The sequence below is a fragment of the Rhinoderma darwinii genome, chromosome 5 (assembly GCF_050947455.1).
Source record: "Rhinoderma darwinii isolate aRhiDar2 chromosome 5, aRhiDar2.hap1, whole genome shotgun sequence".
Taxonomy (NCBI): domain Eukaryota; kingdom Metazoa; phylum Chordata; class Amphibia; order Anura; family Rhinodermatidae; genus Rhinoderma; species Rhinoderma darwinii.
The window spans coordinates 74,409,113-74,436,486 of record NC_134691.1 but is presented as its reverse complement, the minus strand read 5'-3'; the positions used below and the strand labels follow the sequence as shown (position 1 = coordinate 74,436,486).

General features: G+C 43.3%; 1 protein-coding gene across 7 annotated transcripts in view; it reads left to right on the top strand.

Moving 5' to 3' along the window:
* The window catches only part of NCOA2 (nuclear receptor coactivator 2), a 212,934-nt gene that overhangs the window by 148,504 nt on the left and 37,056 nt on the right, over positions 1-27,374 (top strand). For 3 of the 7 annotated variants that reach the window (XM_075826133.1, XM_075826140.1, XM_075826134.1), the window contains exons 3-8: positions 6,547-6,651; positions 11,537-11,709; positions 21,778-21,881; positions 25,090-25,267; positions 25,368-25,538; positions 25,770-25,871. In XM_075826133.1, the coding sequence (XP_075682248.1) occupies positions 6,566-6,651; positions 11,537-11,709; positions 21,778-21,881; positions 25,090-25,267; positions 25,368-25,538; positions 25,770-25,871 (814 nt within the window). In that variant the 5' untranslated portion in view covers positions 6,547-6,565. Of the gene's footprint in view, positions 1-74; positions 221-247; positions 729-6,546; positions 6,652-11,536; positions 11,710-21,777; positions 21,882-22,596; positions 22,678-25,089; positions 25,268-25,367; positions 25,539-25,769; positions 25,872-27,374 lie in introns of those variants that run through there. The other 4 variants (XM_075826139.1, XM_075826136.1, XM_075826135.1 and 1 more) reach the window with 4 other exon arrangements.

The following is a 27,374-nucleotide window of genomic DNA, read 5'->3' as shown; positions in this document are numbered from 1 at the left end:
ATCTGATTGGTCCTTGTGAGCAGCTGCTCCACTTATTCCCTGGACTGTTTTTTTTTTTTTTTTATACACGAGGCTCTAATGAACCATTGAAGCGAGGCGCTCCATGTCCGTACATTGTCAACGGACATGTGAAGGGGTTAACTGCGGCACGGAGCGGTGTGACAGGGCAGGGCAGTCTCCTGTGACTCAGTCGTGTGGCTGGCTCGGAGGCAATGACGAGGTGAACCATAGAAAGAAGCCATTGGAGGATTAGTTGCATAATCCTCAGTCACTCGCATGGCTCCTCCCCTTGAGAAAGGAAACAGTAAATAACAGAAACTGGCCGCAGCCTCCTGGACCAAACTCCAGTGACTGATCTCTTTGCATAGTAAACATAGTGCGAGCTGCAAGCCAATTGGGCGGCTGTCAGGGAGTGAGTGGAGGAGGAGCGTGCGGGCTGTGCGGTGACAGGGGAGGAAGAGTCACTCCGGGGAGTAAGTGGAGGTGGAGCCGCCCGGGCTGTGTGGTGACAGGGGAGGTTGAGTCACTCCGGGGAGTAAGTGGAGGTGGAGCCGCCCGGGCTGTGTGGCGGTGGTGTCACTCCAGCGGCAGCAGCTGATCACGTTTTCCTCGCTTCCGTTCACGCTCGGGGGTTGTTTTTTTTTTGGCGCTGGATGTTGGTCCCAAGGAGATGATCCCCAATACAGACTTCGGCTGAGAGTGATGTGCAGCTCTGGATGTGAGTGGAGGTAACTTGGAAACTTTTCTGCCGGTGCTGAGTAAGCGGATCTATACCATGACGGAGCCTGTGTGCTGAGGCCAGGGACCTGTTTGTGTGAGGAGGCTTCTAGTGGGGGCTGCTCTGACCTTGGTCACCACTTGACCCCTGACCCCTGGTGACTTTCACATGGAGGATGAGATGATGGAGCAGGCAGGGCAGGCAGCTGAATGGCCACAGGTGCAGGGCTCAGACATAGAGCTGTATGGCTGCTGACACGGGGGACCTGGCTGTGTGTTTAGTTCGCTTGTCGTCCCCCCCCCCCCCTCTCTCCCTCCATGGTTTGTCCTGGTGTTTGGGAATCACCACCACATTGACTTCGGGCCATGTCAATGCACTTGTTTTGCATATGAATAGGGGAATTCATTGGAAACTCAAAATGCTGATCTGGCACCGCGCGAGAGGTTCTTGTGGGAGCCGGCGACATCATTAGGAAGACATCTACAGTGGAAAAGACACAACAACTTTTCCCTTTCTGTCTTCATAAACTGATTAACCTGCTAATGCCAACTGAAGTCTCTCCTGTTACCCTGGCAACAGGGGGAGTATTACTGTGTGCGAGTATTCCTCTGCATTCCGCTACTATATTTCTGTCTTCTGATGACCCATAGGAGGCTGCATTCCTAACCCTTGTGTTTCTCCTGACAACTATTGAGGTGGAGTTCAGTTAAGCAGATACTCAGCTGGTTTCCCTTTGTAAAACCTGCATAACCAGTTTCCTCCTCCTCCTCCTTCATTAATAATGACATAGTTTAATGATTATCATCTTGTTTTGACCTTCCCTTAGTAATTCCAGTAATGGAATGTAAGGTTTCTGTAGAGCCTAGATCTGACACCTGTCATTCAGCAATGGCCCAGGTCTTAGTGTATGGAATATCCACATCCAGCGTGACTCTTACCGGTCAACGTAGACCGTGGTGAACACCATTCCACATATTTCTGTGTGTATTTGTGTGGACTTGCTTCAAAGGACAATAACAGCCCAAAATGTATCGTAAATGATGTCTATTACCTTGTTAGTTTAAATCAATAGTCCCGTACTTTGTTCCTCTCGGCTCAGTCTTCTGCCTTTGTACTTCTGAGTTTCCAGAGTATTTTGCTGCTCTGTGTTAAAAGCTAGTCGCAGACGGTCACAGTTTCTGGACTATCAGATGCTGGATTAAAGGGAACCGGTCAGGTGATTTCTGCAGTCCTATCTGACAGAGGCGTATGATAGCAGGAGAGAACTGAGCGCGGTGATTATATAGTTTTACGTGACTTGAAGCCGTAAAAAACGGGCTACGTGGACATGACTGTTTGTATTTTGCGACCCATGAACAATGGATCGGTTGTCAGTATTTGTGGTCCATGTGTCATCAGTGTGTCCTCCGCATCCGTTCCGCATGTCCGCAAACCGTATTGCAACCGTATGTCTTCTGTATTCACAGATCCGCAAATAAATATGGCGGACAGTAAATGTGATCAATAGCTTGTCCCAACCCCTTGAGATGGTCACATGATCCCCATCTCCTAGCAACTCATCCGAAAAACACGTACGGCACATGGACAGCACATGGATTGCATTTGTGTGCCGTCTCTGGTTTTCATGTCGCCATAGACTTGAATGAACGAGACTGAGCCGCAAACATGGACAGGAATAGGACCTGCTCTGAGTTATACAGCCACGGCCCCCACATGGATCCATGAAAAACATGGTAGTGTGCACGGGGAAATAAAAATGAATGGCTCAGTGTTCTATCTGTTAAAAAAAGGGAATAGCACTCTGACGAAAAAAACGGTCGTGTGCGTGTAGCCATGTTCCTGATAGGACGCCTAGGAGAGACAGTCCTGTAACTCCGCCCACACAGGATGATTGACATTCTTATCTATGATACAGGGAGAACTGTCAATCATCCTGTGTGGGCGGGTTTACAGAACTCTCACTCTCTCTCCTAGGAGTCCTACCAGGAGTAAGGCCTCATGCACACGACCGTAGTGGAGTGCACGGGCCGTGACTTGCGGCTCGGACAGCCGCGGAGTGTCATTCGCGGCCGCCGCAAATCTCGGGCTTTGCCATGTGCATTAATTTCAACGAGCCTGGACCATTGCGGTCCATTCTCCTGGTCAATGCACGGACCGTGGAAACCACGCTCTTGTGAATGGGCCCATTAAGATGAATGGGGCCGCAATTCACCCGCAGACTTGCGAGTGATTTGTGGCCGCAAAAATACATTCGTGTGCGTGGGGCCTAACTCTGCTTTTTACTCTGCTACAAATAATATAAACCTATATATCACGGCGTTCAGCTCCTCTCCTCCTGCCATATGCCGCCGTCAGAGAGGTCTGAATAAATCATCTGACAGCTAATTTTATGGTATATATTCACTTCACTGTTGTTTGGCTCAGTTGCTTTTAGGGTTCTTGTCTAACGGTATTTTTTTTATCGCAGTCTGTAGCGCTATTCTTGCTGTCCAAGATATCTGAGCCCTTACAGACCCTATTGAAGTCAGGCTTCGCCAGTATCGGCTCTCAATAAATTAAAAAAAATATATATAAATAATAAAGGAGTCCTGGAGTTTTTCTCAAATGTTATTCAGCTTTTAATTACTGTTTTTTTTTTTTCTTTCTAGAAGTGATAACAGGAAGTGTCCGCCATTACAGCTCCTTAGTCATCTGGTTTTGTCCAGACTCCAGAGAGAATAACTCCTCCTGATTGTGAATTGGTACGTTCTTTTCGTCTCTGCTGCGTTACTTGGCAGATTTGCCATTTCAGGAGTCAGGGAGAAGAGTTGGGAACCCCTTCAGGAGCTGTAATGGCTGCCATTTCCTATTGTCGGTTTTGGAAAGCGCAGAAGATAGAAATGCTTCTTCATACATCGCTGTCATTACTCAGGGGAACGTTAAAGTGATTCTGCCATCATTTTATAATAACATCTATAACAGGAGTTCAAAAGTGCACCATATGACCTCCGGACGAGAGTCATCACACAATCGCTGGCACTGAACTTGTGTGCCACATGGCGTCGTAGCTGCAACCACGTGGTGCACATCGGACCATCAGCTGGATTTGGGGTACCATAGCAACTGCTACCTTACATTGTAAGGAGCCTTCATTTTTCAATAAGAGTATCTATATGATGCCAATAAAGGGTTGAATTCGCTGGCAGGACTTCTCCTATAGGGCACTCAGGTTCAGGGTAAGCCTTTACGCGCATTAGGTCTTTTTCTTTAAAGGGAAGTGATTACTGTTTGATTGTGAGATGACATAACTTTCGACCTTTGTGTAAATAGCAAAATGATTAACAATTAAATGACCATTGTCGGAATTGATTGTGGGTACATAAGAATAGGAGCGATCTATGGTATGCCCAGCGACCACGTTACAGTGGGCGCTTATCTGCTGTGTTTCTGGCTTTCAGTACTTGGTAAGCATCAGGTACTTTGTGCTGACGTTGCACTAACTCCTACATTACCTCTTGCTCTATTGCTTTTTCTCGTATTTGCCTATTACAAGGCACCTATATAACCTACAGCAGCATGGAGTAATGGGTATATATTAGTGAACTGCGTGACATTGTCTGTTGTGCTAAGGAAGGAAAACCACAGCGCACGTTTCTCAAAGTTTCAAAAGAGCCAAGGATTTTATTCCACCACAATAGTGACGTTTCAACCCAAGTGCGGGTCTTGTTCAAGGCTTTGGAGTTGTCCTGGCGGTGACTCCTATGCTGCGTGCCCCGCACGTATAATGCATTGGCTTAACTACCTTCCATGAGTATTGACTGTGATGTGCTGCTGCCCTCTCTATTTATTGTCTCTTGTGCTGCCATCACTTCTAATGTTCTGCTCGGGCACGGGGTGATGATACCACTGTACTATAAAGCAGGCTCTTTTCCATGTGCCATGTGCCAGGTTTTTGACACCCGGACCCCGCACTGATCAGCTGCTCCGGCAGCCTCTGGGCACCGGACATCTATGCCGGCAGCAGACGGCTCCGGTCTCGAAATATCGGCCGAGCTGCAGTCCTGTAGAACAGCTGCTATGCAGTGGTCAGCCATCTGCATCCGGCTCCAACTACTGCATACCCTTCAAAACATGAGGCAGCCGAAGCGGGTGTCGAACCTGCACCGATCATATACTTATGACCTATCCTGTGGATAGGTCATCAGTTGTCTGGTCGTGGACAACCCCTTCAAGACATTTGTCTAGACATGAAGATAGAAATTATATTTTATTGCGGCAATATGTGAAGGAAAATCTAACAAATATGGGCATACTGTATCCATGGGTGTACATAGCTTAGAGCTAGTGGCTTCCGTGTGCAGTCCATTTTTTTTTTTTTGTGTGGAATTAATCACTAGAATGCGTCAGACGTACCGTACGCAAATATGCACAAGAATAGGACCTGTTCTATAATTTGCGGAACGTACACGTGGATCCACAAAAAAAAAAACAACAAAACCGAACCACCCATAACATCAGGGAACCTGGACATCTTTGTCACTATCAGGGAAACCCTGCTTCTATTCCTACCTCAAAGAAACGTGGTGTAGGGGTGTATAGCATTTTCGAATTCTTGCCCTTCGCTATGTCTTGGCCCAGATAAATTTTCTGCTTCATTGATCTGGGTGAAATTATTCCATCTCTGCTGTAAAAATGACAGGTCTTGGTTCTGCTTTATTCTGGGGTAACCCAGGTTGTGAGGCAGTACCCTAGAAGCTGACATGAGGTCAAGTAGAGAATGAGCGCTTCAGGCCAGGTTGTCTCCTTCCATTATTCACATGAGCAGGGACCACCACAGAATCACAAACAATGGAGGAGCTGGGAGTTTGCAGAAGGCCCTAATTTGATATTTGGCATGGTGCCCCCTATTTTGTAGGGTACACCCTTGGTTCTCTCTCTCTTGTAAATTATTCATTTTTTTTATTTTATAACATAGACAAAGTAGGTGACTACAGTAAACCAGATAGAATTGTGGCAACAGGTACAAAAAATACTAATAATTTTTTTAATGTTTTTTTTTTGCCTAAGATTTTATAAATCTGTTGTGTAAAAAATATCGATCGTCCCTTGTTACCTTCTCATCCAAAATCTTTTCCCTTACGTGACTTGCAGCGAACCTGACATAGGAAACAGGAAATGATGAGGGTAGCAGTAAAATCACATCGTTCTCTGCACGGCATACAAGTTTCATTAAATCTGTCTCATCTGTTTCCACACTGTAAAGATCTGTGACGTATCACATTATTGTATTGACATATACTCGGCTCTCTTATCTGCTTTAAATACTTTTTAAATATTGTAGTGTCACCTTTATAGACACTTTTCAAGAACATATTGCAAAACAGCATAGACCTCTAATCCCTAATATGATATTATCAGAAGCAAAAGCTTCCTTTAGCCACAGGAGTGATCAGATTATAAACAGCAGGGCTGCCAGAAATCTCCAATTCCCCACTGCGGCTCTGCATACCTGTCAGCAGTCAGATTGTTCAATGACAGCTTTTTACATCGTGCATCGACTACAGGCTGCCATAAACAGCTGACGGGTGAGCAGTGCGGTCGAGGGGGAATCTGAAATTACCCACAGTTCTGCAGGACATTATCCGCTGCTGCTTTCAGGTACTGGAAACGTATCTGACAACATTGGTATTTCTGCAAGTCTCTAATATATGATTTTCTAGCCCGATCCTGTCCTGTTCTATGTTATGTATATACATGAGAGAATATAATAGCAATTAAAAGAAAACTGAAAGGAGTATTTTTTTTTTCTATTGTTTTTTTGCTGATCATTATTTCTTTGTCTTCACTAGTTGCTGATATGTGTTCAAGATGAGTGGAATAGGAGATAATCCCTCGGACCCTTCCAGGGTGGAGCAGCGGAAGAGGAAAGAAAGTCCAGATCAGCTTGGCCCAAGGTAATTGTGTTATTTTATAGAATAAAATAGAGCTATTGCTGAACTTCTAGATCCCTGTCATTCCAGCTGCCGTTCCTCCCCGCCACTGTGTATTGACATAGCTGCAGCAATGATGTGCTTGTATACCGACATGATCGCTGCAGCCAATCACTGGTCTCAGTCGGCATACGGCACAGATTCGCTGAAGCCAGTGCTTGGTTGCAGCGATCATGTAGGTATACGGTCACATCATCGCTGCAGCTATGTCAAATTACAGCGGCGGGGAGGAACGGAGTGTCAGCGCTGGAACGAGGGGGTTCTGTGAGGTGAGTAATGGCTCTTATTTTTTTTATTTATTTTTTGCATCCCTCCTAGACTGGCCAATCTATTTTAAATAACTCAGAAAACCCTTTTAATATACTCGCACACAGATTTCTGTTGACTGGTCCCATTTTCGTTTGGGTCCATCAATAATGTGATGTGTATGGTTAAGAGGCAGCCATGGATATGTAATGGGAGTAGTTCATGGGTAGGGGTAGCCATGGATATGTAATGGGTGTAGTTCATGGGTAGAGGCAGCCATGGATATGTAATGGGAATAGTTCATGGGTAGGGGTAGCCATGGATATGTAATGGGAATAGTACATGGGTAGAGGAAGCTATAGATATGTAATGGGAGTAGTTCATGGGTAGAGGCAGCCATGGATATGTAATGGGAATAGTACATGGGTAGAGGAAGCTATAGATATGTAATGGGAGTAGTTCATGGGTAGAGGCAGCCATAGATATGTAATGGGAGTAGTTCATGGGTAGAGGCAGCCATGGATATGTAATGGGAATAGTTCATGGGTAGGGGTAGCCATGGATATGTAATGGGAATAGTACATGGGTAGAGGAAGCTATAGATATGTAATGGGAGTAGTTCATGGGTAGAGGCAGCCATGGATATGTAATGGGAATAGTACATGGGTAGAGGAAGCTATAGATATGTAATGGGAGTAGTTCATGGGTAGAGGCAGCCATGGATATGTAATGGGAGTAGTTCATGGGTAGGGGTAGCTATAGATATGTAATGGGAATAGTACATGGGTAGAGGAAGCTATAGATATGTAATGGGAATAGTACATGGGTAGAGGAAGCTATAGATATGTAATGGGAGCCGTGGATATGTAATGGGAGTAGTTCTTTAGGTGAAGTAGTAGTTCCATCGATGCAATAATGACTAAAACATGGCTAGTATGAGTGTGTTGGACAGCAAGTCATGTTCTCGGTGCATACAATCAAATAAACATACATACGTGCACTTTCTGGAGGATGTATGGGGGTCTAGGAGGATGGACGAGTACTGTAACTAATACAATCTTGTGACTGTCTTGTGTAATTGAGATACATATTTTGCTCTGGACTGAAGACTAGAAACATTGTTTTAGCGCTGAAAGCCAGCATGCTGTGTTACAGGGTGTTAATTCCTTCACAGAGTCTCATTATTTTACACATTCCTATTAAGCCCATACAAGCAAGGAATATAGCTCACATGATCCAAAGGAAATAAGCAGTACCGATCATTTTCCATGCCTTGTCCTGCCATGTTAGAACTTTAAAGAGACCCTGCTATGTATAGAACTCAGGTCTGCTCCTCCTGGTTATACATGTATAGAAACCAAAATCACTCAACCAGCTGACAAAACGACTAACGGGGTATAGATAGCAGTAGGTACTTATTAGGGGAGATATTGTCAACTTTTACCTGTGACGTATGTGCTTTCCCTTTTCTTTAAGGTGGTCATTTGTTTAATTTTCCTCCTCTTCGTAGAGTTTCTCAGCATGTATAATATGTGTGGAGCTTTCACTAATGTCCATTTCATATTATGTTCCTCATTTGTATGGCCACATCTGAGGATGGCATTTTGAAATGTAGTGGCTTTTTATTTACTTTGTGGTTAGCTTTTAGTATAGAATAGTTGAACGTGCGCGGCGACACTTGCTTTAGGGGTGGCTTTAGATGCCTCCATAATGTGTACAACTTCACAAGTTGCAACTAGTTTTGATAGTCAATTACGATTGTTTCAACGTGTAAGGACGACTCTAATTGGTCAATGTGGCGATCGTAAATCTTTTGGCCTGATATTTATGGTAGGATCAGCATATTGTGGTGTGTACTCCCCATGCACTTGGAGATTCTGTAATTGTAAAAAGGAAATCTTGTTCTGGCATTTAGTTGTCCCAATTCCTCTGATACTTTGCGTTGTTGGCCTCAATGAGCGTGCGTGTTCCTTCACAACAGAGGCGGAAATAGGTAGCTACTCCTATTAGGAAAACATAAGCATCATACTGATGAAATCCACAGTGTCCAATTCCCCTCCAGAGCTCGGGGTACTAGATGACTGCGCCCAAAGACATTCGGTTGTCATCCGATGCCGTTGACATTCCAAAACAATTTGAGCGGTAAATCAAACGTTATTGGGGGGGGGGGGGGCAGTTTGTTAAATTTGCTTGCTGCATTATTGAGGCAACTGAGGTTGTGTATTGCATGGTGAATGGTTATATCATTTGTTTTACTTTCACTCTTATGACATTATTTGTATGTTAGTCATTTTTTTAGTCATTTGTGCCCAACAATTGTAGTAGCACCAGATGGGTCACGAATACTTCTACTCGTGTTTAGAACCTGCAGCATTAAAGACCATTCTTTTTAATGTAAGATCCATTTACAATCAGACAGAATTGAGAGAAATCAGAAACTTTACTGAAGTTTAGAAGAAGTTTGCAGCTATCTGGAGGAGAAGAAAACGTCAGTAGATCACCCTTAATATCAGTATTGCATGACTAAGGGCCTGGTTTCCAGAAGCTTTAGGCCAAATTCACACAGTGCATATGACGCGCGGATTTGCCCCGCGGATTTTCGTGAGGCAAATTCGCAGCGTAATACAGTAGCAGCAAAGTAAATGACATTTCAAGAAATATCATCTACACAGTGTGTTTTTGTTTTTTTTTGCACGTAAATTGACCTGCGGTGCGTATTTCAAAGTCTGCAACGTGTCAATTTATCTTGCATTTCTGCTTGCAAATTGTATCTGACTAGTTTTTACAAAAAAACCTGCACCTAAAGACGCATAAACAAACCCCCTATAAGGCCTTATTTACACAAACGTGTTAAACAATGGCAGTCGCACGGACCTATATAATTCAATGTGGCCGTTCACACGGCCGTTGTTTCTGTCCTATTGCTTCACGCATCCGTCCTAGACTCAAGTGATATCACATCCCGCAGCGCAGAGCACGAATGCACCTCGGACGCAAAAAATGGCCGTTTTTCACGTCTGAGATGCGCAACGCCCGTGTGAATCTAGCCTTATGTGTGGATTTTACCTGCGGTTTTGGTGCAGATTTTCTGCACTGTATTCCGCAAATTGTTTATTTAGCCTTAGGCCGGGTTACCACGGGACGGATACGCTGCGTAAAAACCACGCATCGTATCCGACCTGGAACCCCCGCAGCAGATTCCGTCCGAAAACCGCACCACAGCGTAGTGCGTTTTTTCGGACTGAGTTTCCGCTGTGGTAAGTAGCGTTAAAACCCGCTCATGCTTACATAGGTCGTTGTTATGGCAACACGTCCCTCCATCGCAGTCCGGCCTCCCTGGATGACGCTGCAGCCTGTGATTGTCTGCAGCGGCGGTCACATGGGAGGTAACCTCTGCATGATGTGATGCAACCAGCCCTGCACTAATGAGCAGCGGCCCTGAAGACCGAACATGGCGGACGCACTGCAAAACACCCCCATGTTCTGTCTTCAGTGCTTCCACTCATTAGTGCAGCACCGGCCGCATCACCTCATGTTGTCCCCAGCAGGGCAATGGCTGTATTACACAGCCGCAGCCCCGCTCTAACGGCGAAGTTGAGAGAAACCTCTCATCTCCGCCGTTATTCCCTTGAATGCTGCGATCAAAGCTGACCGCAGCATTCAAGGGGAAAATGAGAAGTGGGGATGCCCCTTGGATTTCTTCACAGGGAATCCCTGTGACGCAATTGAGGGACATACCATATATGGGCACATAGCCCAGGGTTCATTGAAGGACCCCAGGGCTGTCTTACCATATTTCCTGTTAGGGGATTCTTAGGGGATTATGTCCTAACAACTGCCTGTGTACTATCTGTACACAGGATAATGTACTGGCCTATAGATATAAGCCAGTACATTAAAGTTTAAAAAGAAAAACATAAAGTAATGTTAAATAAAAAAAATACACATACACGTTTTTTACAATAAACATTAAGTTTCAATACATAAAATACACACACATTCGGTATTGGCGCGGCCGTAAAAACGTGCGAAACAATTTTTTTTTGCGTAATTTATGATGTGTACGCTGTAAAAAAAATAAAATAAAAACTGCTTTCTATCACTTATTAATGTGAGGCACGAGGTGTGATGAATTAAACCTTCATGTGCCTCACATTAATAGTAATTAACCCCATCATGTGCCTTACGAATTAACCCATTATGCCTGAGAAACATGATGGGGTTAATTACTATTAATGTGAGGCACATTTAAAATTCATCACACCTCGCGCCTCACATCAGAAAATGGAAGAACTTTTTTTTTATTATTGCTGTTGGCAATACTACACAAGTATCGGTATCGAAGTCCAAATTCTGGTATCGTGACACCCCTAAACCAGACATGTCAGGAGAGCTGATGGGTCCTCTTCACATGTACACCTTCTATTAGACCTGTGGACTCATACTAAAGCAATGGGAGTGACAATATGGCTGTCTAAGGAAGCTTTGGTTTTGTCTACACTTGGGGCTTCGTGTGATATGTTCTGTACCACATTTAACATAGGAATTTGCAGCAATTACCTGTGTTGTCCTTTCATGCCTTCGTCCTTTATGTCTTTTGCAGCCCCAAGAGGAGCACTGAAAAGCGTAACCGAGAGCAAGAGAATAGGTACATTGAGGAGCTGGCAGAGCTGATTTTCGCAAATTTTAACGATATTGACAACTTCAACTTTAAACCTGATAAATGTGCAATCTTGAAAGAAACTGTGAAGCAGATTCGACAGATCAAAGAGCAAGGTAAGATATTTTAAACATGGGGGAAGGAACTAACCTGTACAGTTAGAGCGCTCTTCTATAAAGCTGGATTATTTAAAGCTGCACTGCCAATTGGAAAATTAGGTTTGTGCAAAACATTGCAGTATAACCCGCTTTCCCAGTCTTATTACAATACTTTCAGCATTTTGTATTTTGCATATGACGTGCAAAAACTCCTATGCAAGTTTTGTATTCAGCAAGCAGCTTATTAGGAAGAGACTTCGCATAGTTCTTGCTAAGCCACCTTAGGATCTGTCAAAATAAGAATACAAAGCATTCCTTCACCTGTCACATACAGCAGTAGTATATTTAAAAAGCATTTCCTCTAAAAAAAATAATGTAACACATACAACATAAGTACTTAAAGGGAACTTCCTCTCACCAGCATTTCACCTATTGAACTTTACTTATCCCTCACTGGCCGCTGCTATCATTGCCGTTATCCCCTCTCCTAAACTCCTCGTCCGACTGTAAACGGTCTGCAAACATTTTGCGCCTTTTATCGTAATACTCCGGTGTCCCTTTGTTCGCACACACCAGAGGAGGACATCAATGCACAAGCGCAGGAATTTGTGTGCTGGGGGAAGGCGAGGAGCTGTCAATCAAAAGTAAGGAGGCGGGGCGAACTCGGAAAGACTTGAGGAATGAAGATATGACTCTTTTCTGCTCATTAGCATACGGTGCGGGAAAACTACAGAGCCGACTAAGAAGACAATTACAGGTTCTATAGAAATGATTTTTCACCCACTACCCCCAGGTATTGCTGGTTTAATAGGTGAAATGCTGGTGACAGGTTCCCTTTAAAGTCCATGTAAACCTTTTGAATGGCATATTATTATTTTTTTAATAAACAGGACAGTCATTGTGATTAGTGCAACTTTATATATATATATATATATATTTTTTTTATTTTAAATTATTTTAACTTTTTGAGATACAGCTGCTTTGTATTCTCTATACAGAGCCGTTGTATCGTTCGCTGAATCCTGTACCCGTCAGGTCCGTGGGACTGACAGGTTCAGGGAAAGCGGGTCCTGCCTGTCTCGAAGACGCAGGATCCACCTGTAATCGATCACATTTAAGTTCATAACTTAGATGTGATCGATTACAGGCGGATCCGACCAGCAGGACCCGCTGACACTGAACCAGTCAGGTCTGCAGGACTGGCGGATTTAGGTCATAGAGAAAGATACAGCTGCTCTGTATACAGGATACAAAGCAGCTGTATCTCAAAAAGTAATAAAAACTATTTATAATGTTTCGCTAATCACACTGACCTTTTTATAAAAAAATAAAAAAAATCCCATTCAGAAGTTTACATAGCCTTTAAGTTTTCCTCTGCTCCTAAAGGGGTGTTGATCCAACTTTCCCAGGTTTCTGAATGGCAAACCTGCCTTGTTATGCGGTTGTATAAGAAAAGTTGATAAATCACTGCTTGGCTTTGCAAATTTTTCATTCACAAGTCTGGGAATGCAGGGTGACAACCTCTTTGGAAACTGCTGTCCATATTGATGGCCACACAGAAACGAATATAGTTGAATTGAAATTGGTTGAGAATAATATTTACCAATTTGACAGAAGAAAATGGATCAAGAACTAAAATTTAAAGGTTCATATTTACATTTTTTTTACGGAGAAGTACTCTACAAATCTCTGTAGTATTTGTATTTTTTTAATTTAAATTCCCCGTCTTTCTTTAGTACACGTATAAGCAACAGAAAATGGAATGACTTTGATAAGTAAATGAGCTTGTGGTTGGCTTGCGGTGACTTGAGTTGAATGGGAGCTGCGTAAGAAATTTAGGGGAAGCAGTGCTTGCTGGAGTGCTGTGGCTCCTTCATACAGCTGATCAGCGGGTGTGCCCTGACTTGGACCCCCACCGATCAGATAGAATAGACCGTCAATTTTATTATACCGGGTAACCCCTTTATGATATTCCACAAACGTAAGACTTGCACTCCAGATATTCCATACAGATCAGGACTTCTGTTCTCTGGGCAGTTTGGAGAAGGCATCTGCAGTGCCTCATTCTCATGCCACCTGGCCACTGACACTCTGACTGTAATGATGTATGAGAGCACAGCGTCACTCACTTGAATGGATATATGCTGAACTCCCTGCACAGCAGGCGGCTGGGAGTGTTGTTGTGCAGTGAAAATCCATTCAAGAGCTGCAGCTCTTAAGGCCCTTTTACACGGGCCAATAATCGTAAGCAGGGCAATGATCAGTCCATGAACGAGCAAAGGTCCATTCTTCGGCTGATCGTATCGTTTATGTAGCTTAAAATATTATCGTTGTCGGCAGGGAGATGTGCTGCCGACATAATGGAAATTCATGGGAACGAGTGATCGTAGTAATGATCGCTCATCCTCATTCATGACTGTCTGGTGGATCGGCGCTCTTTTAGACAGCCCATGCCGGGCCATGTAAGAGGACCCTTAGCTAGCAGTGCAGCCCTTACATTGAGAATCGGTGCAGGTCCCGGCAGTTGTACTTCCACTGATTATGATGTGATGGTAGATCCTAGAGATATGCAGAACTGCCAATGGGTCATACGTTGGATTGGGGAGTTAGTGACGTTTACTATCAAAATGGCGTAACATTATTAAATATGGAATACTCCTTTAATTGTAGAGAGTAACAACTTCAAAAATCTTAGTAATTCCAGAGAGGCCCAGCTTGGTCAGGCATGCTTTCTGGATGTAGTGCAAAATAAGACTTTATAGGTGGACTCTGCTTTTGAGTTTGTAAGCTGTCCAAGGGATGTCATCACTGTAGTCTGCCTGTTAGAGCGGGACCAAAGCATCCTAGAATGATCCAGAATGTAATACCGTCTGTGAAGACTCTGGTGACCAAGTAATACATGTAAATAAGAGTGCAGTCAAAGCAACAGATCAGTATGTGGATGTTCCCCTCTTGTGTTTAGGTATATGAATGAAATTAAAATAGGAATGAGCTTCAATACCACACAGAGCCAATAGGGAGATGTGGTGTGGTTTCTGAGAAGAAGAAAAAAAATCAGACCCTCTTTCCTATTCAGTAGAACCCCAAGATTATCTAAATTCTAAAAATTCATTATATTCAGTCTCCTTGTCTTTGCCAAGGATTTATCTTGTATTTCTATGCTGTGAGTCTTATCCCCCTGTTCTATATATTTTGTCTCGTGTGTCTCACTTCTGCATTTTAGGTTTCATTTTTATATTCATTATTTCAGTCGTTCCCGTAAACTATCTTTTCTGTATTATTTTGTGTAATCATACGTCTTCGGAAATTTAGTATAAAACAGATATTCAGAAGTTCCTCATAGGGACTGTAGAACAGGCATTAAATCCGTATTTGGGGGCCGTTCACATATATCCGTTGCCCCTGTCCGTTTTTCCCTCCGGCGTGTTGCAGAACAGCCTGAGGGAAACTGATGCTAGAACGGATCCCATAGCTTTCTGGCACAGGGGACATCAGTCGCGGCTCCGGACTTGTGCAGGAGCCGGATCCAAAAACGTTACCTGCAGTCTTTTTGGGTCCGGCTCCCAGGGAGGTCCTATCTATTTTAACTGTGGCCGGATGAACGCATCTACCTTCCGGCAGCACCCGGCAGGAAGATGGCCGGGGGTATGTCCCGCTGAGTAGAACCCAATTCTGAAGCAGGGAACCATCAGCTCACTGCTTCAGAATTAGTTCAGAGCGGAGTAGCAGAGGGAGCTCCTCCACTCGCTGAGGACTCCACAGGTATAGCGCTAATTTAAGCGCTGTGCTCGGGGAAGCCCTTGACATCTCTGTCCATATATGGACCGTGACGTCAGTGGCTACTGATTGAGCGGAATCCCCGTTGCCGATGATCTGGCCGGGGATTCTGCTCCTAGAGGAAGCCCCTGAGGTTACTGTCCATATACGGACATTGACGTCAGGGACTCCTCCTGGAGCGGAATCCCCGGCCATAGTCTGCAACGGGGATTCCGCTCAAGGAGCAGGCACTGAGGTCACTGTCCATATATGGACAGTGGCATCAGGGGCTCCTCCTGGAGGGAATGCCCGGCCACAGCGTCGGCAATGCTGTGGCCAGGGATTCCGTTCAGGGAGCAACCCCTGACGTCACTGTCTGTATATGGACAGTGGTCAGGGGCTACTCCAGGAGGGCTTCCCCGGATACAGCTTCGGCAATGCTGTGTTGCCGGCGATTCCTCTGCTAGAGGGAGCTTCAGTGGCGCTATCTACAGGGGAAGGGGGGGGGGCTATAAACAGTAGGGGTGTTGCACAATCTACAGGGGGGCGTTGTGTGGCACAATCTACAGGGGGGCGTTGTGTGGCACAATCTACAGGGGGGCACCGTGTGGCACAATCTACAGGGGGCACTGTGTGGCGCCATCTACAGTGGGCGATGCGTGACAAATCAGGAATTTCAAGGCAGATTTTTTTCTACATGTTGAAAAAGCTCTGTGTGAGTTAGGCTTAAAGCTCTTATGCAAAGCCATGTGTCTGCGTGGTTACAGACTACAAACAAACTCTGTGTATTCTGATGCTGCTATCATACTCCCTTCCATCTGTCCTCTACTTCTTGCCAATCTAGCAAATGTATGTGAGCAAGAGGTAGGGGACAGATAAAAGGTAATAAATATATATATATATATATATATATATATATATATATAATGACTGTAGGATCCGACCACTCCGGGTTTGTTTCTGGTTTGTAACCATGGAGACGCATAGGGGCCGTGGGCACAAAACGGTTGAACATCTTGAATTAAGTTGTTTTTTTTGCAAAGTTGCTTCACTTTTTATTTTAGGTGCAATGGAGCAATAATAGTAGTAATAATTTTTTTAAAAAAATGTATGCTCCTTTGCTGCAGAATCCTGTGCTGATGGCTGTGGGAGATTTGTTGGCGCTATATAAATAAATATTATTGTTATTAATAAAAATAATAAACTCCAGGCTCATGCACACATCAAAACCAGACCCTGTACATCACCACATGGAGTCTTTACAGGTCAGTGTTACGGACCAGTGGGCTGTTGTGTGCAGCGGTATAGTGCGTTCCTGAGACACCTTGTTCTCCCCTAAAACACAAGGAAGGTCGTCCTATCTGCTAGTGACTGCACTGTGTACTCCTAGGGAAGGGTTCCAGTCTCTTTTCTGCAGGTTTGTCACAGATACGATGAAATGTCATGTATGGGTTAACTTTACAGGACTTTAACCAAACATGTTCAGCGCTCTTCTGTATGCTTAGTCATCTTGTCACGCGCTTCACAAAACCATTCCTGGCATAGCTGACAGTGCATCAAAGTCTCACTTTCTCAGCTAAGGAGGGAAAAACGGAATTGCACCTGGGCCGGTGATATCTTTTCTGGGGAAACTGTGATTTTGCTAATAAGGGTGAAGTGAATATGTGAAAAAGGGAAGTGACGGTATGAGCGGCTGCTCCCAGGGAGAGAGACCGCAGCTGTGCCCATTGCGCGACGGTTTTTTCTTTTTCAGGCCCTGTGTGAGTTTTCGGCAGATAGATGATATATGGTATATTAATGTCGAAAAGATAAACCGATTCGGAGAGCACAGGAAGGGCCATGTGTTTTTATGCTAGCAGAATGCTTCCTAATGACTACCAATGTGATGCTGGCTTCACCGTGCCATATGGCAGCTTTCTAATTTTAGTATTGTGCAGATGTAGAATTGTCTCACTTGCTCACCTAAAGCTTTCCTGAGCAGCAACACGTCCTCCGTTCATTCCTGAGAGGCCAACTGTACATTGTATGTTGTGCATGTATGTTCTAAGGAAGAGGCCATCTACCGTACAAGCTGTGTGCGGAGTGCTTTAAATGTAGATGTGATCGACGCTGGCCATATGTCAGAGTGGTCCTCCCATCAATACACAAACACACACTGTCCATGCCAGTGTACCTATTCTTTAGTTTGGCTTCCACAAAAAATTGCACAGATCTAAATTTGCAAGATCTAGGTCTGATGATCATCAGAAATAATAATGAAGCTTCGATGGGTTGTCTAAAATTGCAGAGAATTTGTGGGAGGTCACGACCCCAGATGACCGGTTTGCTTTTAATAATAGGTTCATTATTAGTCCAATTGTCTGGAAATCTCATTGTTTGATCCAGCTTAGATCTGTGCTGTGATAGATTTATTTAATGTAATCTAATGACGTTTACAATCTTTTCTGTAGAATTCCATTATTTTTACTATATCTGAGTCATATTCTGAATCGCTGGCCCTTGCCATTAAAGGAGATCAGCAGGCCTGGTGTTATGTGAGCTTGTTCTTGACAGGCAGGTACCAGTTCACCTCATTCCAGTTACTTTGGCACAGTGGGACAGTGTAGGATAGGGTCACACATAGCTGCAGTGGTCCTACTGTACTACAGATATCAGTATCCGGGTTGGCTGTGATCGTCAGCCATGGCTTACTTATAAATGCTGTTCCATGAGGTGGTTCTTGGGTTGTATTCACACCTTCTGATGCAGTTTAGATTTTGTTTTTCCCATATTTTTTTTTAAAGCCTGAACCTGGTTTGGAGCTTACTCTTCACTACTCCCCTGCCTTTAGGGTCCACTCTTTTCTTGCTGGGGAAAAAAATGTATGCACAAACTGCATCGTGTACTTTAAAAAAAATAAAAAATACAATTCATTGCTTTTTGCTGCTGCAGTAAATGACTGCAGCAGCCAGATGTTACAGTGGTGCTAATAGGGTTTCATAAAATCTCATGCAGTTGAAACATTTCTGTGGTTTTTGTCAAGTCTTTGTTACATTTTTCTTTTTTTTAATGGTTTTTTTTTCTCCTTCTTTGAGTTCCATTGTAAAACTGCAATAAAATCCACAATTCCGATGTTACTTTCAGTACCACAGGGTAGTTTTCCATTGCAACAATTCAAGATTCAAAATTCTGTTTCTTAAGAGCATAGCCCATAAGGCTATGTTCGTTCACACAATATTCCCCATTCCGTTGTTCTGCTCCGTCAGAGGAGCAGAACAAGGGAAAAACCGGAAGCGGTGGTTCCGTTGCACGATGGACACCACCGGTGGCCGACGGAACACATTCACTTTAACGGGTTCTGTTGGAGTGCCCATAGTTTTACCGGAAATAATAGCGCACCATGCTGTGCTGTTTTTGGTATTCTCGGACGGATCTGTGACATGGCTAAAGGAGCCTCCGGCGCAGGTGTGAATGAGGCCTAATGGGTGCCATAAAAAAAGATTTGTTGGCCATCCTGCACTCTATGGGCCGGAGTGATCTGATGACAGTGCAGGACAATGGCCGGGACATCGGCCTCTGTCTATTGCCCTGTTGGCAGTCTTGCAAGGTGACATTTACTTTCCATGGACTCGCTCTGTATTCGGATAATGCATGAACAATAATGAATAACTGTAATATAGAACCATTATTGACAGCACTTCAAACATGCAAACCTTCCTGTCTATGAGCCGCTCATCGCTGTTTTGTCATATTACGATGGGTAAGGAAAGCCTGTTTCAAAATATATTTTCCACATACTGGAAATATTTGCTTCGGCTTTCTGAAAGGTGCTCCCAAAGTATGTTCACGTTTCTCCACGACTACATTACCGTAGCCCATGTCTTTTCATAAAAGGTCGGATTGAGTTTGAAATCTGGGACAAGATTCAAATTAAACCCCAGAAATCCCCTGGTGCTGATTTTACTCGAGAGCCGTAGGAAATGTCTGTTTGCTCTTACATTTGCCAGATTAAAGCACGTTTTTCAAGTGTGAGCTGGAGACCCAGCTAAGCGTCCGTCTTCCAGAATAAGTTCACATTTATGTGGCGATTTACAACTATTTGTGGAATGCAGATCGACTCTACCTCTGATTTGGAGATCTCTTATTAGCGGAGGCCGCTGTCTATTTGCCCAGCATGTGGTGATCTCTCTAATTCTACAAACTGGCTCCTTTATACCTGGCATGTCACACACTAAGTAAAGCAAGGATTGCTTAGCAAAGTATTACGGAGTACTTACGTGAGACATTATTTGGAAAAAATAAAAAAAAAAAACGCTGCAGTTTTGACACGATTACAGAACCTGCAGCCAAAAAGCATGACTAAGGCCTTGTTTGTGCGCTTAGCTTATTCATAGGGCTCAGTGTGTCCTCTTGGCCTCTGTCTGACCTGTATATGTCTATATACCGCAAAAAGAAAAAAGGTATGGAATACCGTAATAGACTACACTATTCCATACAACTGTAAATAGGCAGTATATGTTTTATTTTTTTACAATGGGAGCCTATAGGCGACATATCACCCTGTATATCTATAGCTTTTTCCGGCATACATATTGTCATGTGGACAGGGCCTAACAGTAAATCGGTAGGTGTTGTGTGTTTTTTTTTTTATCTACTTATTTTTATATAGTGTTTAATCTGTTATACTTGCTCTTTAGCATATGAATTTGTCAGGCTACGCTATTGCTTCTGGCAAAACGACGGGTACAGTGCACAACAGAGACAAGCGGAAACCATGGGCACCGGATCCGTCATTGAAATCAATGGTGATGGAAACGGAAACCTCTGATTTCCGTTTTGGGTCTGTTCAGGGTCCCGGTCTGACGGAAAGCTCAGACGGAACGTCAGGACGGGACCCCAACGCAGATGTGAACGAGGCCTTGGCTGTTAGGCAGCAATTGTTGGGGCATATCTGGTCTCTGAGACATCACGGGGATTGTGGTTATGTGACTGCAAGGCCCCGGGTCACACATATACACCGGCAGTGTCATGGGTACCCAGGATCCACCGTTTAATGTGTTCAGAACACACGCATCTCCTCTTTTATTTGCATCCTAAACGATGTCATAATTGTGCACACAAGTCTTCTCATTCAATTCTAGTTTGTTGTTTGTGATTCAACCTAGCTTTCAATGGGGTTGTCTTTTACGGGACTTTTGGGGCCCATTACGGTGTTAAAACCTGGGCTTATTGGAGGATCTACTGTACACTAATGGGCCAGGCCAACCCGTCACACAGAACACCTATAATGGATTATAAATGGGCGTGACAGATGAATTATGATGTCAGGTGGATTATTACATGGGCACATGCCCTGTGATTTCTGGTCATGTAGATCTGAAAGCCCTTAAAGGGTTATTTTAATTTGCTCAAGTATTGGCATATCGCTAGTGCCTCACAAATTGAAGGTGCGGCGCTCCCAGGCCACGTAGCAGTGCCAGGAACTGCAGCTGGCACCATTTACTAGAATGGCGTCACTTTGAAAACCCCTTTAAATTCCTCCCTTCTGGATCTTTGCTGACTTGCATCTCTACATGTAAGTGCAGTAACGTTTTCAACATTTTTGTAACTTTTTATCTGAAATTGCATTATTTGTCTAAAACCAGATGACCTCTAAGACCACCCTGGCAGACCCTTCTGCCCTCCATCTGTCAGTCGTGCCTGTTTTTAAGTGGAGGATGATGATGGAGAGAGTTTAACAAAGTGCTTTTGCAGGCTTTTTTATTACAGCGCTTCTATCCTTGTTCCGCTATCATCAGTGACCATTTTTCTTAAAAACAGACACAGATGGCAAAAAGAGGATAAAACCTGGCAAGCAGAAATCGCTAGTGTGCCTTCCATACATTGACGGAGAAAACGCTACTGTGCCCACAGCCTAAAAATAACTGCTTCCATCCAAACAAGAATGTGGCAGCTTAGTTATTGGTTATGAGCTATTCTGAATAATAGAGCAGACTACATAGTCATGAGAAGAATGCGCACAAGCAGGAAAAATCTCTAACGTGAGTGTGAGCTCAGAGGTCATGGAGGAAATTCACAGCAGAAATCTGCAGGTGTTACTGGTAATGTGGATTTTGCTGTGGATTTCACTCTTTGCATTCCATAGGTTCAAATAAGAAGCAAAAATATGATGGGCATATAAGCCGAAAAATGCGTTCCATGTAAATGGGGTTTCCAAAACCCTATTCACACGTATTGTACATAGACCCCAAACTACAGGGAATATTTAGTGATGCTTTTATTTGAGTTCATTATTGAGTATTTAACGTATTTTAGTTGTTTTTACCTAACCTCTCATCCTTTTTTATGCAGAAAAAGCAGCAGCTTCAAATGAGGATGAAGTTCAAAAAGCGGATGTTTCCTCAACAGGCCAAAGTGTCATAGACAAGGACGCACTGGGCCCGATGATGCTCGAGGTACACGGCACAACGTTATGGCGGTTAAAGGACTATATTATTTTTCCATGCCTTTCTTTTTACTTGCATTGATAGATTAGTTTCAGAATCCGGATGATATGTGACTGGATTAGTGCAAAGTGTAGGGGAAATAGCAGATGCTGATGTTGCCTGTTGCAGTAAAAGCCACATTTTGCCCAGTTCATTACTGAGTAAACGGGTTTTGCTCCTTCTCTCTGCTATGACCAAAGGGCACCGCTGCCGGCCTCACTTCCTGTTCATACAGGCGAGCTGACTTTTGTTTCTCCTTTCTGCACTTGTTCTACTCCCTCTGCGCAGCGGTTAGTCTGCAACGTTCTGTAATGATGAGCATTGCAGTAAACAAGATGACAGCCGATATTCTTACGATAAATCCCATGAAGAATTTATTATTTCCATGTCTTCTCTTATTGAGCTTGATCGCTGCTCCTTGCTTCAGTGCAGCTACTTTCGTTGACAAATGTTAACTTGGCATTGTCGATTGCTTGGCATAATATGTCATGGGCATGTGTAAGGAGGGTCTGCGGTAGCATTCTGCTGTATCTGATCATGCTACATGTTTCAATAAGGAAGCATCTGCTTTTTAATTGTTTCTTGAAACGTCTGCACTTGTGCGTGTCATAAGTATATAGCCGTTGCTAAGCAACTGAGCACGACTTGCCGTTTCTTTCAGAGGAGTAAACATCACATGACTGTGCAGAGATGCCCGCTCCGTGTCCTCCTTATATAGATATATTGGTTTCGGCTTAGTTAGTCCGGAATAGTAGTTGCCTTTAAGGTGATTTTTTTTTTTTTTTGTGCTGAGACGTTCTGTAAACTTAAAGCAGTTTCTGATGAAAGAAAAGAAAAAGAAGTCATTTATTGTTCAGGCGTTGAAAATTGTATTCAGCCATTTTTTTTAATATTTTCTTTAGATCCCTTACTGGGAAAGCTGGGTGTTGGCCAACATGGCTGCCAGTACAGCTCTTAAATGGGTTGTTATCCAGGTGCCCAAAGCCCTAAATGGCAAATCTCATTTTATTATGCAGTGACCCCTATCATCTTGTTTCGTGTAAATGACGACTTGCTATTGGGTTCTCCAGGAAAGGGGGCTAATGATCGCTATGGGAGCCATATTGGTAGTCGCCAGGTACGATCTATCGTACTAGTAGTCGGGTCACTCACAAGTCCTGCATTACACTGCTTATTATTTGTTTGGTTAATTGATTGTATTTCTGTTTCCTCAATTTCAAGCTTTGGCCCAGCAATGTTAGGCTGTGTTCACACAGAGTTTTTTGCTGGAAGAAAATTCCTCCTGCAAAAAATGCTCCAGACGTTTTTTGCACAGTGGTTTGACAAAAACTCGTCAAAACACTCGTCGAGGCGTTTTTTTTTCCCGTTTCTGACTGATTGAAATGGGGTTTTGGAGGCGGAAACCGCCTCAAGATGGGTCCTGTCGTTTCTTTTTACTGCGACGCGGTTTTTCCGCTCGCGGTAAAAAAAAATCCTCCGCCTCCCATTGAAAACAATGGGAGGCATTTTCAGGTGGTTTTTGACGAGTTTTGCGGAGCGGTTTCCGCGCCAAAAACTCGTCAAAAAACTCTGTTAACAGGGCCTTAGTCATACTCTATGTAGGTATAAGGTGTTCGTTCTGAATATGAAAAAAGTAGAAATGCACGGCGCCACATAGTGCAGGTAAAAAGTGCAATAACAGAAGAGCAGGTCCGGTGCCCACCTTTAGGGGTATTGCAAAACCTCAGGCACGAATCTGGCAGTTACTGCAGCAGAAGGCAATGTGAGGTTTGGATAAAACAAATATTTTTGGACCTATGGAGAGGCGCAGCTGAGGTGGTGTGGGTGAATAAAATCAAATGGAAGTACTGAATCCAGAAGTCGCAAGTTTAATAAGGCATTAAGGATACATGTTTCGACGTTGAACTAACGCCTTCATCAGGCCAATGAAAAGGTTAGTTCAACGTCGAAACTCGCAGCCTTAATGTCTTATTAAACTTTCAACATCTTAAGTCAGTACTTCCATTTGATTTTATTCACCCATACCACATCCGCTGCGCCTCTCCATAGGTCCAAAAATATTTGTTTTATCCGAACCTCCCATTTCTGAATATAATGCATGCACTATGTGTATGGAAGCCAGTTTGGATCGATAAACACATGAATCATGAAACTAAACCCACTTGTGCATCCTGGCAAGTAATTCATGTATTATGTTTGGATTGCAAACTTATTATAGAACTTTTTTTTAAAGGCTATTTACACCTTTCAAAACTGTTTTTTGTTGTGTTTTGTTTTTTATATAAAAATGTGTATCAGTGTGTTTGGTGCAACTTTCTAATTACTTTTTATTAAAAGTCATTTTTACTTTTTGAGTTACAGCTGCATTGTATCCTGTATACAGAGCAGCTGTATCCTGCTCTGAGACCTGAATCAGTCAGGACAGCGGGATCGAGCTGTTACCGATCGCATCTAAGTTCTGGGACACGCAGGACCCGCTGTCACTGAACCAGTTAGTGCCGCACACCTGACGGATTCAGGTATCAGTGCCAGATATAGCTGCTCTGTATACAGGATACAAAGCAGCTGTATTTTAAAAAGTAAAAATAATTTTTAATAAAAAGTAATTAGAAAGTTGCACCGAAGACACTGATAGACATTTTATTAATAAAATAAAACATTTTCAACGGTGTACGTAGCTGTTAAGGGGATTGTTTAAATTAAAAAACTTTTCAAAATTGTGCAGAGCCTTTAAGGGTGATGATAAATGAATTTGGTAAGGAAGGACACATTTTCATTTAAAAAAAATAAATATATATATGAGCGTAATGTTAATACTTTAGCGGAGCCATATTACTTTTTAGGGATTGGGCTTGTAACGTTAAATCTTTATGTCCAGTTTTTTGTCTTACATACTTTTAAGTTGCCTCAGTATTAGGCAAGCCTGGTGATCCACATGAATAGAAGCTACTACTATACAACATAGTGCCTATAAAACTCTATTGGGACATAGAAATGAGCGCTGTCTCAGAACGTGCAGGGACAGAGCAGTGTGGGGTGCAGACGTCGCCCCTTATACCTGATCTGCTGCTCGCACCGGGTCCCAGCATGCTGTCTAAATGTCCTTTGTTAATATGAGCTGGACCTAAATGACGAAATATGTAAAAATTCAGTTAATGACTTTGTTCTCTTTCTCCAGGCCTTGGATGGGTTCTTTTTCGTGGTGAACCGTGAAGGGAATGTAGTTTTTGTCTCTGAGAATGTGACTCAATATCTCCGGTACAACCAGGAAGAGCTAATGAATACCAGTGTATATAACATATTACATGTCGGAGATCACAACGAGTTCATCAAAAACCTGCTGCCAAAGTCTTTAGGTAACATACACCATCATGGTTTGATTTTGATCTATATTTGGTAAACTGTTCCAGTTTGGAGCACTTCTGTGACTTGTGTTTCATCTTTTTTTCGACACAGTTAATGGGGGACCTAGACGTAATAGCCATACCTTTAATTGCCGTATGCTGGTGAAGCCAATAGCAGAGTGTGAAGAGGAAAGTCACGACAGCCAGGAAACGCACCAGAAATATGAAACTATGCAGTGCTTTGCAGTATCCCAACCAAAGTCCATTAAGGAAGAAGGAGAAGGTACGGCTATTGCGGAGCTCTGCAGATAAGGGGCTCCCAGCTTCTTCTCTTGAGTGGCCACATCTTATAATGTGCTTAATCCTGCATGTGACTTGGCTTTCGCTGGGCTTGTTCACCTTTTCATTGCAGTCAGCAGGACAATCTTAATTATATCACCTGTAAATAAAGCCTTCACCCCTTTTATTTGATTGTTGGGGTTTGTATAAAAATAATTGTTTCCCTCTTTTGAAGATTTACAGTCTTGCTTGATATGTGTGGCCAGAAGAGTTCCAATGAAAGAAAGGCCTCCTCCTCCCTCATCCGAAACATTCTCAACTCGTCAGGACTTGCAAGGTAAAAATTCACCTGGCCGTCATTACCTGTCTGCTATGAAGAGAACAGGGAGCATATTGCAGCATTTTAGGGAGTTCTTTGCAGAGCTGCAACAGATGATCTGTGAAGGGACATGGTTCCATTTGTGTATTTTCCAGAAGTTAATCTACTTCTGTTGTATTTGACAACATGCCTGTCTGACTTAACTCCTTAACGCCGAAGGACGGATATATCCGTCCTCAGCAGCTGCTAGTTCGCGCAGGAGGACGGATATATCCGTCCTGTGATGGCGCGGGTACTGAGACTGTACCCACGCGATCAGCGGCAGGAGCACGGCTGTTATACACAGCCTGGCTCCTGCTGCAAATGCCGGAATCTAAGCGCGCGCCGATTCCGGCAGTTTAACCCATTAAATGCCGCTGTCAATAGTGACAGCGGCATCTAATGTGTTTGACAGAAGGGGGAGCTCCCTCTGTCACCCGATCGGCGCCCCCGCAAACAAATCGCGGGTCGCCGTCGGGTTTCCATGACAGCCGGGGGTCTAACAAAGACCCCCAGGTCTGCCTTCAGCATCTGCCTGTTAGGCGATGCCGGAGGCATGGCCTAATAGGTTGCCTGTCAGTTTTACACTGACAGGCAATAATGCTTTGGTATACTAAGTATACCAAAGCATTATATATGCGATCGACACATCGCATAGTGAAGTCCCCTGGTGGGACTAAAAAAAAAAAGGAAAACAGTTAAATAAAGTTTGTGAAAAAAAAATAAAAATAATTACAGTCAAAGTCAAATAAAACTACTTTTTTGGCCCAAAAAGTGGTTTTATTTAGTAAAACGGTCAAAACAAATCACACATACACATATATGGTATCCCCGCGTTCGTAACAACTTGACCAATAAAATGAACATATTAATTAAACCGCCGGATGAACGGCGTCCAAAGAAAACGCAAAAAACAACGTCAAAATTCTCTCTTTTCTCCCATTCCCCCCATAAAAAATAAAATAAAAGTTAATCTATAAGTCCTATGTACCCCAAAATAGTACTAATAAAAACTACACATTGTCCCGCAAAAATCAAGCCCACGTACGGCCACATCGACGGAAAAATAAAAACGTTACGGCTCTTGGAATGCGGCGAAGCAAAAACAAGTAATTTCTTTCTAAAAGGGTTTTTATTGTGCAAACGTAGAAAAAACATATAAAACCTTTACATATTTGGTATCCCTGTAATCGTGCCGACCCACAGAATAAAGTTAACATGTTATTTACGCTGCATAGTAAACGGCGTAAACTTATAACGTGAAAATCAATGCTGGAATAGCTGCTTATTTTCAATTCTCTCCTAAAATAAAGTTAATAAAAGTTAATCAATATGTTATAAGCATCTAAAAATGGTCCAATTACAAAATACATCTCGTCCCGCAAAAAACAAGCCCTTATACGGCTATGTCGACGGAATAAAAAAAGAGTTACGACTCTTGGAATGCGACCGTGAAAAAACAAAAAATAATCCTTGGTCATT